This window comes from Salvelinus fontinalis, chromosome 5, assembly GCF_029448725.1.
Source record: "Salvelinus fontinalis isolate EN_2023a chromosome 5, ASM2944872v1, whole genome shotgun sequence".
Taxonomy (NCBI): Eukaryota; Metazoa; Chordata; class Actinopteri; order Salmoniformes; family Salmonidae; genus Salvelinus; species Salvelinus fontinalis.
Window position 1 is genome coordinate 17,337,292 of NC_074669.1, and position 12,218 is coordinate 17,349,509.

General features: G+C 41.5%; 1 protein-coding gene across 8 annotated transcripts in view; it reads left to right on the top strand.

The window, feature by feature from the left end:
* Positions 1 to 9,000, top strand: part of LOC129855227 (nuclear factor 1 C-type-like) — a 112,933-nt gene extending 103,933 nt beyond the window's left edge. For all 8 annotated transcript variants that reach the window (XM_055922651.1, XM_055922650.1, XM_055922655.1 and 5 more), the window contains 2 exons: positions 596 to 681; positions 8,650 to 9,000. In XM_055922651.1, coding sequence (XP_055778626.1) covers positions 596 to 681; positions 8,650 to 8,670 — 107 coding nt within the window. In that variant the 3' untranslated portion in view covers positions 8,671 to 9,000. The remainder of the gene's footprint in view (positions 1 to 595; positions 682 to 8,649) is intronic.
* Positions 9,001 to 12,218: the final 3,218 nt, after the last annotated feature.

The window sequence follows — 12,218 nt, forward strand, 5'->3', positions numbered from 1 at the left end:
GTGATCAGTGACCTGCTGTGATGTGATCAATGACCTACTATGATGTGATCAGTGACCTGCTGTGATGTGATCAGTGACCTGCTGTGATGTGACCTGCTGTGATGTGATCAGTGACCTGCTATGCTGTAATCAGTGACCTGCTGTGATGTGATCAGTGACCTACTATGATGTGATCAGTGACCTACTATGATGTGATCAGTGACCTACTATTGATGTGATCAGTGACCTACTATGATGTGATCAGTGACCTACCATGTGACCAAGATAAGTTATGATTAAAATCAGTTCTGATATATGCTCTGAGGTCTTGTATTGCGGCCAAGTATTACCAAGTCATGCATATTCCAAATTAAGATGACAATTTGACTTAGTGTCTATATGCAAACTCTGCCTGTTTGGAAACACACTGAGGCAGGCCAATTCCCTTCAAATAACGGTGTGCACGACACATCTGCCATTCTTAATGCCTACAGTGATTTACATAACAAGCCATGAAGTTCTAAGTGTCCCCTCTCTCCCTCTCTCTCTCTCTCTCTCTCTCTCTCTCTCTCTCTCTCTCTCTCTCTCTCTCTCTCTCTCTCTCTCTCTCTCTCAGCATACTCAGCTCCAGGGACGCCCCCTGCCAACCGCCCCTTTGTAGGGATTGGACCTCGAGACCCTGGCGGACTCTACCAGGCACAGGTACAGAGCACAGATAACTTATACTGGAGAAAAGCAACGATTTCTCTGCTTTCTGTTACACACTTGGTGATCTATATACTCATTTGAATATTCCTTATCACTATGATTTAAGAAAGTTGCTGAAGTCATACATACCAAAGGCCTCTACTCCTGTTGCTCATGGCAGTTCAGAGCTGTAAACTCACTCACCCCCATGGCTTTGTTCCTCTCTCTGATATCAAAACCATATGTCTATGTTCAATTATAGATCTGAGGGCATTAGCTAGGAGTCTGAATGTTCACAGCCAGCCCAGGACCCTTTTGATGGCTGGACCCATTCACATGGCTAAAAGCATTTCTCTCTTCTTCAAGCTTACATTTACCTCAGAGTGATGTCGTAGTTATTCACGGTTAACACTCGTGGCTTTCACTTCCATTTAGAGATAGATGAGTCTTTAATTTGGAAAACTTTAAACGTTAAAGTTGGTCTCACTGTTTTGCAAGACTAAAAGACCAACTAAACACAGTACCTCTATATGTCCCAATGTGGCTGCAGAGCTGAGGCTTTTGGGGCTTGCTGCTGCATTGCAGTGCTCCCTGCTCCATAAAAAGTACAAGTGCACCTCAGTGAGGCGTGTGATGATGTAAAGTGAGAGAGGGAGAGAATGAATGAGAAAGAGACCGCTGAGCTAGGAGAGGTGTGTTTGTGCTTGTGCCTGCCTGCCTGCCTGCCTGCCCGCCTGCCTGTCCGCCTGCCTGCCTGCCTGCCTGCCTGCCTGCTTGCCAACCTACCTGCGTGTGTGTGTTTGGGAATGTAACTTGAGAGGTGAATTAGATCTAAAGCACAATGGCAGAGTCAGCAGATCTGGCCAGGAGAAACATGAAAGAACACAGGGATCCTGCACATGCAATAGTAACCAACACAGTGTAATGCAATAAGACAGGGACAATGCAACACCCCAGGCTACATTTTATTTTGTTGTAACCCAACTAAGGTTGCAAAGGGAAGGTATATTACTGGAAACTTTTGACGTTTACCAGTAAACTACCATAATTCTGGTAACTTTCAAGGATTATTTGTAATTTATCACAAGACATCCAGTGGCCCTTTTGGGTAATTCAGATTATCACAGATGTCTGTAATTCTCTTTGGCCCTATGTGTGACCTCATATAAAATAATATGATTGTAAAATAAACAATAGAATGACAAAGCTGTAAAAAATTATCCTAAATATAAACCATCAACTTAGTGAATACAATTGGTGTTTAACATGAGGGTTTCAGCATGAAATATCCTTTTATATTTTATACACACTTATTTATTTCACTATTTTAATATGTATTTGTTGTCGATGTTTTGGCGTCAAACTGGTGGCAGTTGTGAAAAAGGTCAACAGTTGGAAAAATTGCAGAGAGGAGAGAGGAGGGGCGGGGGAGGGGATGGAGGAGCCTATTCAGGATGGTCACGTCCAGGACTGTCTGGTTGCTAAGGGAAACCAGACATGATGTAATTGCAGGATGCACTTGGACTTCAGGGAGCGGGAACGAAACAAAGTCAAGCCTATCCAGCTCTAGTCATTCTTCTAGCGATCTGTCCACTGCGCAAAAAAGCTGGGATTGATTGCTCAGGCTTAGACTGAAAACCTGCTCCAGTGCATGCAGTGTGTACTGTAGAGTGTGTGTGTGTGTGTGTGTGTGTGTCTGTCTGTCACTATTGTTTACATTTTAATTATCTCATCATTTTCTTTTGGATAGTAGTAAGGTTTTTTTTTTTTCTGAAGAATATAACATCATAATGCCTCAAAGGCAGCGTAGTAATATAATAATATACACAGAGTGTACAAAACATTAAGAACACCTTCCAAATATTGAGTTTGCACCTCCCCTTTTGCCCTCAGAACAGCCGCAATTTGTCAGGGCACAGACTCTACAAGGTGTCGAAAGCGTTCCACAGGGATACTGGCCCATGTCGACTCTAATGCTTCCCACAGTTGTGTCAAGTTGGCTGGATGTCCTTTGGGTGGTGGACCATTATCGATACACACTGGAAACTGCTGAGCATGAAAAACCCAGCTGCGTTGCAGTTCTTTACACACTCAATCCGATGGACCTGGTACTTACTACCATACCCCATTCAAAGGCACTTACATTAAATATTTTGTCTTGCCCATTCACCCTCTGAATGGCACACAATCATGTCTCAGTTGTCTCAAGGCTTAAACATCCTTCTTTAACCTGTCTCCTCCCCCTCATATACACTGATTGAAGTGGATTTAACAAGTGACAATAAGGGATCATAGCTTTCACCTGGATTCACCTGGTTAGTCTATGTCATGGAAAGAGCAGGTGTTCCTAATGTTTTGTACACTCAGTGTAAGGCCAGTGAGTTCAGTACAATAGTGTGCTGTGTTGAGGGGACAGATGGGTAGCTCTCCTGCTACCCTCTAACTGTGGAGCTCTGTCCCAGCTCTGTATTTCCATAGCTATGCTTTCCCCACCGGGGGAAACATTTTGCAAGAAACAAAATATTGTTTTTGGAGTGAGACACTCACCACAGTTAACCTTGATTGGCTGCGGTTGCTTGTCTTTCCAATCACTAAAATGTTCTTTTGGTTCCTCGGAAGCGTGTATAATATGCAAATAATGAAGTTAATTAAATAAGTTATGCAACAAGAGTGCTGAAAGAAAAGTTGAACGCCTTTCCTAAGCAACAGAGAGAAATTATTACTTTTTCTTTGCAGCATATTTGGAACCTGCTCCGTTCTCTAAATGTAATTCCTATTTCCTCGTAATTCACCATTAAATCATAACGTTTTAAGGGACCTAAAGGACTTTTACTTGAAACGTTAAGATGATTTCAACATTTTGTATTAATTTGTTTTTATATTAGTAAGTATACTCATTGCCATGTTACACTGTTGAGATGCATCATTCATATCACAGGCAATTGGATGAATGTATTTACCATGAAATGGTTGTGAAGAAACGAGTAGTACGGGAGAGGTCATAGGTCACCAAGAGGTCATAGAGTGAACTACTGCTTCACTGATTGCTCAACAGCCCCTCCCTTCACTGTCGTCCAAAGTTCATTCATAGTTACATGAATTGTAACAATGGGAGTCCATGAATAATTGAGGGGTTTACTTTATTTATATACTGTAGCCTCACACTTTAATATGTCGCTGATAGTGTTGTGCTCTGGTTTGGCTTGTACATTACTTTGTTGGACTATAGGGCCAGTACTACTGCATCTTCAAACAGTCTCCAGTCTCACTACTACATGTCCATATCGCTCCCATTAAAGATGTGTCTTTCCTTTCCCAAGTATGAAGAGGAGTTGAACACAGCTGGTTGTTTGCTCCAGCTCCACTGACCGTAATGTCAGCACAACTCTCTGTGGCTCCAGGCCTAGGGCTGCTGCTATTGACCTACATCGGGGCCTTTGTAAAGCAAGTTCATCACTGTTACAATATATTGTAAAGAGAGAGACGTGTTCTGTTTTGAGGAAGGAGTCTGAGCCCAATGCAGAGAGGTCTGGCAAAGCTTATGCTTATTTGTAAAGAAAGAGCCCCAGGAGGTTGCCACAGAAATGCCTAAATGAGAGGGGGGAAATTCACAATGTAAATTGCCAGGCTCCACCTCCACTGAGGCAAGTATTGTGTTTCTATAACGTAAACTCAAAATATATTGAATCATGACTGGTTTCTTGAAAGCGGAGGTAGATTGTATATTTACCCCCCCCCCCCCCCTCCAAAATACTGGAATGGCATGCAGCCATTTTAATTCATTGCATAGATGAGATCCAAAACTTAACACATTTGTTGATTACATTATGCCAGTAGTAGAAGGCTCTGGACACTGTGTTGAATGCTGCAGTCATTTTTTATCAATTGCTAAGATATGGTGCCTGTAGCTTACAGTATAGGCATTTACCCTCTGCACTCTTTAATAAGAGCTCTGCTGTATGGACACAGGGAAGGCAGCAGCTCCAGTCATTACAGTAGGCTCTATCCCCATAGACTCAACAAGCAAGGGGCCCTCCAGAGTTCACTCCCCTGGCACAGACCCTCATCGCCCCCTGCTTTGACTGGCAACCTCCATTGTGGCCTTTCCTATGAGCCAGGCAACTCCACTGAATTACAATACTGCCTCTTTAATGTGGCTTTGGCTTGGTTTCTCCCGACCCTGCTCAGCAGTTTGTTTCCAAACCCCATTTCAAAGTTTTTCCAAGAGTCTGTCCATAGCTCCATAGCTCACTCCTCATTCCCCCAGAATACAGTGATAAGTAGGTACAAATTTGTACATCTGTGAATGATGAAGCGCCACTACATCGAGGTTATAAGCATACTAGCAGGCTCACTGCGGTGTGTGTGTTATCATTCGCTGTGTGTGTATTTGTTCGCAGTGTGCTTGCGTGTACGTATGTGTGTGTGTGTGTGTGTGTGTGTGTGTGTGTGTGTGTGTGTGTGTGTGTGTGTGTGTGTGTGTGTGTGTGTGTGTGTGTGTGTGTGTGTGTGTGTGTGTGTGTGTGTGTGTGTGTGTGTGTGTGTGTGTGTACCTGGTGAATAGTGGGCAGGCAGGAGTTAAGAGACTGGAGCCATGGACCACAAGGTATTTTACTCTGAGCATTAACAAGGAATAGGCAAGAGGTTTCCTTTTTAAACTTGATTAAATCAGTACAATTGGGTGCAGTTAAAGAGGTCTGTTTGAGGGCTGTTAAAATGACATAAACCTTGGTGGAAAATGTTAAGATGGGGCCTGAGGGTACGTGTTGTTTTATTCAGCCCTGTCAATTGTTTTTGTAAGATTTCAGTGGTCTGCAGGCAAATGCCAAAGTCCTCGTATGTTTTTTAAAGGTTTGGGTGGAATCAAGCTGAGGTCTTTCTTGCTGTAGCAGCTCTTTTACTCCATATTATTTATTTAATTATTTTTAATTGCTCCATTTGGTTGGTTGTCCTGACTGGAAGTGTTTGGGCCCCATTAGTGGAGAAGACACTGATTGCAGAACACTGTGAAAATAAAGCACTGTGTCTGGAGTTGGCCACAAAACTACCCTGGTCATGCATTATTCACAATCACTACTATTCACATGGCGTCTCATACTGTACAGTAGGCCCAAAACAACACTGGCATGCGCCGCGAACGCAACGCACAGGGTTTACAACTACATAATAATATTCAACACACTGACAGGAATTCTTAGCCCTCTTAATATTAATTGTTGAAGCAAAACGTCATTATGTTGAATTTCTGCACTTGATGTAGACATAAAAGTTGTTTATCATACAACACATATAACTGCCAAAATAAAGGAAACACCAACATAAAGTGTCTTAGTAGGGCGTTGGGCCACCATGAGCCAGAACAGCTTCAATACACCTTGGCAAAGATTCTACACGTGTCTGGAATTCTATTGGAGGGATGCGACACCATTCTTCCACTAGAAATTCCATGATTTGGTGTGTTGTTGATGGTGGTGGAGAACGCTGTCTCAGGCGCCGCTCCAGAATCTCCCATAACTGTTCAACTGGGTTGAGATCTGGTGACTGAGACGGCCATGGCTAATGGTTTACATCGTTTTCATGCTCATCAAACCATTCAGTGATCACTCGTGGCCAGGGCCGGATTAAGAAATCATAGGCCCTCAGGGCTTAGTTTTTTTTTCTTGCCACCTCCCCTCGTCCCCCCCTCATCCATCAAGATGCAATTTGACGCGTGGTAAATTTACTGTTGAAGAAAAATACCCTTTATAATAAAGCCAATAACATTTGCCATGTGGCATAGGCTACAGTTGAGCAGAAGCGTTTTTTAGGATTTCTACACATGGGAAACATTTTTGTAGGGTATGAAAAAAAATCAGCCTCTTAAAAACACATTTCATGCAATTCTACATCATTTACATGACAGAAGACGTTAGCTGAATCTTTTTTAATACCACACAAATTACCGAAATGATTGGCTACTCTGACACCACAAAATGAGATCAACCTGGTATTGAATTCAAACAAACAATAGCCTAGGCCAATGAAGCGACACACAGATTGTACAATATTAGGACCCAATATATATATACTATATATACAGTGTCAGTCAAAAGTTTGGACACACCTACTCATTCAAGGGTTTTTCTTTATTTTTACTATTTTCTACATTGTAGAATAATAGTGAAGACATCAAAACTATGAAATAACACATATGGAATCATGTAGTAACCAAAAAAGTGTTTAACAAATTATTAAAAGTAGCCACCAGCTTGACATTCTTGATGCAACTCTTGGCATTCTCTCAACAAGCTTCATGAGGTAGTAATCTGGAATGCATTTCAATCCATTTTAGAATAAGGCTGTAATGTAACAAAATGTGGAAATGGTCAAGGTGTCTGAATACTTTCCGAAGGCACTGTATGTCTATGGCCACAACGCAACAAGCTGTAGCCTATATTTGTCTCGCATGCTGCCCAAACTGCAGCGTTCCCGACTGTAGACATACATGTAACTGCCAAAATAAAGGAAACACTTGAGTAAACAAGGGATGTTATGGTGTGAGGTGCATTTGCCTGGCATGGTTTAGGTCAACTTGTAGAATCTATGCCAAGGGGCATTGAAACTGTTCTGGCAGCTTGTGGTGGCGCAACATCCTTTTAAAACACTTTAGTTTCAAGTTTTAATGTCACATGCAGAGAAATGCCTTTCTTGCTAGCTTTAACCCCAACAATGCAGTAATCAATAACAATGTAATACTAAAACTATCAAGGTAGAACAAAAACACACAATATATAAAAACAAGAAATAAGAAGAACATGATAAAGTAAGTAAGCATACTATATACAGGGTCAGTTCCAGTACCATATTTATAATGTGCAGGGATACTGGCGTGATAGAGGTAGATATGTTTAGGGGTAAGGTGACTAGGCATCAGGATATATGATAAACAGAGTAGCAGCAGCGTACGTTATATGATGATTGTATGTTAATGGGTGTGTGTAGAGGCAGGATAACTGTATGTGCATATAATGTATGTGTGAGAAAATGATAGAGTGAGTGTTTTTATATGTGTTGGAGTATCAGTGTGTGTAGTGTGTAGGGCCCTGTGAGTGTGCATAGAGACAGTGTAAAAATAAGAATAAAATACAAGGGTCAACTCAGATAGTCTGTGCAGCCATTTTGTTAGCTATTTAGCAGTCTTATGGCATGTGGATGCTGTTCAGAAGCCTGTTGGTGTCAGACTTGATGCACCGATACCGCTTGCCGTGCAGAAGCAGAGTGAACAGTATTGAGCTGGAGTATTTAATTATTTTCCGGGCCTTCCTTTCTCGCAACCTGATATAGAGTTCCTATGTTGGTGTTTCCTTAATGTTGGCAGATACCTTATGTGCTTGTGGTAAAACTTAATTCACAGTTGTTCTTTTATAAACTACGGGCTTGCGCACAGACTCACACAATTGACCAGTCACATTTATTTATTATGCAGTTCATTTTTTAAATTTGTGTTAATCAGTTACCCTATCAAGGCAGGGCCGCCCAGTTACCCACGTGGGCCCCTACCTCCTCTCCTCGCCCCATCTGAGGATTTTTTGGGGCTGTCTCTTTGGCCCCTCATAGGCCTGGGCCCAGGGGCTTCAGCCCTTATAAGCCCCTGCATTATACCGGCCCTGCTCTTGCCCTGTGGATTGGGGCCTTGCCATGGTAGTCAAAATAATGGCCTGCCCAGCATTTTTATGTCCCTAAGCATGATGGGACGTTACTTTCTTAAATAACTCAGGAACCACACCTGTGTGCAAACACCTGCTTTCAATATACTTTATATCCCTCATTTAATGAAGTGTTTCCATTATTTGGGCAGTTACCTGTACATTGACTGTGATAATCTGCAGTGTACTCAGATGTGAAAATCGAGAGAAACAATGTTTTCTTATTGTCTTCTTTGAATATCAATGAAAAATGTCCGCCATTCATGTGTAATCTGAAAATGTTTGCTCTTTTTTTCAGTCCTGGTACCTGGGGAACTAAACAACACAAGGATAAGCGAAAAGGGCATGGACACGTGGATTTGAGATTCAACACTTTTTGTGGAATTAAGAAAAAAGAAAAAAAAGAGATGCAAGAGGGAAAATGTATATATATGCAGTATATATACAGTATGTATATATATAAATATATGTGTGCATATATATTTATATATGTATATCAACATAAAATATGCTTCAACACACCTTTTTGGAATAAAAGACAGAGGGGGAGAGAGCGAGGCCAAGGAGAGAAAGAAGATAGAAAGAGAAGAGGATGTTTGGGCAGCCAGAATTAACTGTGGGGCAGAGACATGAACCCAGTACCCCCCCCCCCCCCCCCCCCCCCCCCGCTACAGGTGCTGCTTCTTCATATATGCAAGATAAGTATTCTTTATTTTCTTAATCAACAAGAAAGAGAAGAATTCAGTTCCAGTGATCATACTTTTCCACACTTCTTCTGGGACGGTAAAAACATATTATTTTTGAAAGTAGGGAGGGGAGGCTGGTTGTGCATGGTCAATAACCTCCCTTTACCTGCAGAAACAAAAGTCTACTTTTCATCAAATTTGATAGACAATCATGTAGTTACTTTGTTTAAAGGGGGGGGGGGGGGGTTCAAGATTTCCTTTAACACAGTACATTTTTGGTCATTTTTTAAATAAACACTGAGCTTCAGTGGCTTGAGAAATTATTCACCCCCCATGGCATTTTTCCTATTTTGTTGCCTTTAGAATTAAAATGGATTTTGGGGAGGTTTGTATCATTTGATTTACACAACATGGCTACCACTTTAAAGATGCTTAATATTTTTTATTGTGAAACAAACAAGAAATAAGACAAAAAAAACAGACAACTTGAGCGTGCATAACTATTCACCCCCCCCCCCCCCAAAGTCAATACTTTGTAGAGCCACCGTTTGCAGCAATTACAGCTGCAAGTCTCTTGGGGTATGGCTCTATAAGCTTGGCACATCTAGCCACTGGGATTTTTGCCCATTCTTCAAGGCAAAACTGCTCCATCTCCTTCAAGTTGGATGGTTTCCGCTGGTATACAGCAATCTTTAAGTCATACCACAGATTTTCAACTGGATTGAGGACTGGGCTTTGACTAGGCCATTCCAAGACATTTAAATGTTTCCCCTTAAACCCCACAAGTGTTGCTTTAGCCGTATGATTAGGGTCATTGTCCTGCTGGAAAGTGAACATCCGTCCCAGTCTCAAATCTCTGGAAGACTGAAACAGGTTTCCCTCAAGAATATCCCTGTATTTAGCGTCATCCATCATTCCTTCAATTCTGACCAGTTTCCCAGTCCCTGCTGATGAAAAACATCCCCACAGCATGATGCTGCCACCACCATGCTTCACTGTGGGGATGGTGTGTTCTCGGGGTGATGAGAGGTGTTGGGTTTGTGCCAGACATAGTGTTTTTGTTGATGGCCAAAAAGCTCAATGTTAGTCTCATCTGGCCTGAGTACCTTCTTATATATTTTTGGGGAGTCTCCCACATGCCTTTTGGCTAACACCAAACGTGTTTGCTTATTTTTTTCTTTAAGCAATGGCTTTTTTTCTGGCCACTCTTCCGTAAAGACCAGCTCTGTGGAGTATATGGCTTAAAGTGGTCCTATGGACAGATACTTTAATCTCCGCTGTGGAACTTTGCAGCTCCTTCAGGGTCATCTTTGGTCTCTTTGTTGCCTCTCTGATTAATGACCTCCTTGCCTGGTCTGTGAATTTTGGTGGGTGGCCCTCTCTTGGTAGGTTTGTTGTGGTGCCATATTCTTTCCATTTTTTAATAATGGATTTAATGTGCTCTGTGGGATGTTCAAAGTTTCGGATATGTTTTTATAACCCAACCCTGATCTGTACTTCTCCACAACTTTGTCCCTGACCTGTTTGGAGAGCTCCTTGGTCTTCATGGTGCTGCTTGCTTGGTGGTGCCCATTGCTTCATAGTAAAGGGGGTGAATACACATGCACGCACCTCTTTTCTGTTTATTTATATTTTAGAATTTTTTGAAACAAGTTATTTTTTAGAATTTCACTTCACCAATTTGGACTCTTTTGTGTATGTCCATTACATGAAATCCAAATAAAAATCCATATAAATTACAGGTTGTAATGCAACAAAATAGGAAAAACGCCAAGGGGGATGAATACTTTTGTAAGGCACTGTAAGTGTCTTTTATGAGGCACGGATCAGAAGGATCAGGTTTTAGAGCAGTACAGAGCATCGCGAAAGGACAGGTACTGTAACAGGTGTTTGTAAGTCTTCACAATAACTGAGACGCCCTTTTGTGCCTGTCAACTGTTGTGTATTTGTGTTGACATTTGTTTGTGTGTGCATACAATTCAAACATAATGAAACCCCCTCTTGCCCCACTCTTGAGATAATATTGCATAAAGTTTTGATTAATGTAGATAACGGGGGTTTATTCTGCTTAGTGACAAAGGAGATCAGAAATAGTTTTGTCACTATTGAGAAACTATTGGGTGTAGAGGAGAGATGTTTTCTTTATTTTTTTGTGTATTCCGTTTAAATTGCATTGACATTACAGGCATTGCACTACTATAATTAATGCATTTTTCCTTTTTAGCAGCTATCTTTTGGCCTATTCATATTAAAATGCTGCAAGTCAAAGGTAGTTTTAGGATTATGTTGTAGAAACTACTATGTTGTGTTCTTTAGGTAGCAGGGTACATGAGCTATCGATTAGAACAATCCAAACCTACTGTGTTTCAGATATTCTATGCTCTAGTGGAAGTTTCTTTGTGTATGTTGAGGTACAGGGAATCCTGACAGATTTAGGGCATCACACCGTTTTGGATCTCTCTCTCTACATTCTGTGTATCTACGTCACATCTTTATTCTTTTACTCATGCTGTTTTTATATAATCGAAAAACAAAATGAATTTATGATTGTCTTTTGTACAGCAGATCACAGACTTTAGATGAGTCGATGAGATCATTAGAAGCGTGGCTGTAAAGGTAACCATTGATAGTGCCACCATTGGCCCCAAACCTAATGGTTTCTATGCCAACGGTACTGCATGTTTCCATGTTTGCACATGGCAGAATTCTGGCTCATTGACAAGGAGCAACTGACTGGCCAGCAGTGTCCATTACCAGTCTATTTAGTAAGACCTATCTTTAGAGGTTTTGTCCCTGGGTCTCATTTGCTGATGCAATGCAAAGTTTGTGACAACAGACTTTGTTGCAGCATGTTTTAGGATGAATGCAGAATTCATCTTTATAAATAGAAAACAACATCAGGGCTTGAGACTCCTCAATCAAACCCAAACCATATATACAGCCATGAAAAGTGCCTAAGACATAGCACGAGTTCTTTTCTCCTTTCTTTGTATTTTAGTTTTTGTTTGTTTGAAGTACTGCAAGCCTCAATGACTTCTAGGCAGGCAACAGAAGTGGTGGGAAAGAGAGGTGTGACGCACAGAGGGGGAGAAGGTATGGAGAGCTCACAGCCCTAACCCGTCTCCAGCCAAATGCACCTTCCACGTGTTTTTCTGAGCACAGGCTTCTCATTGGTGGTTAG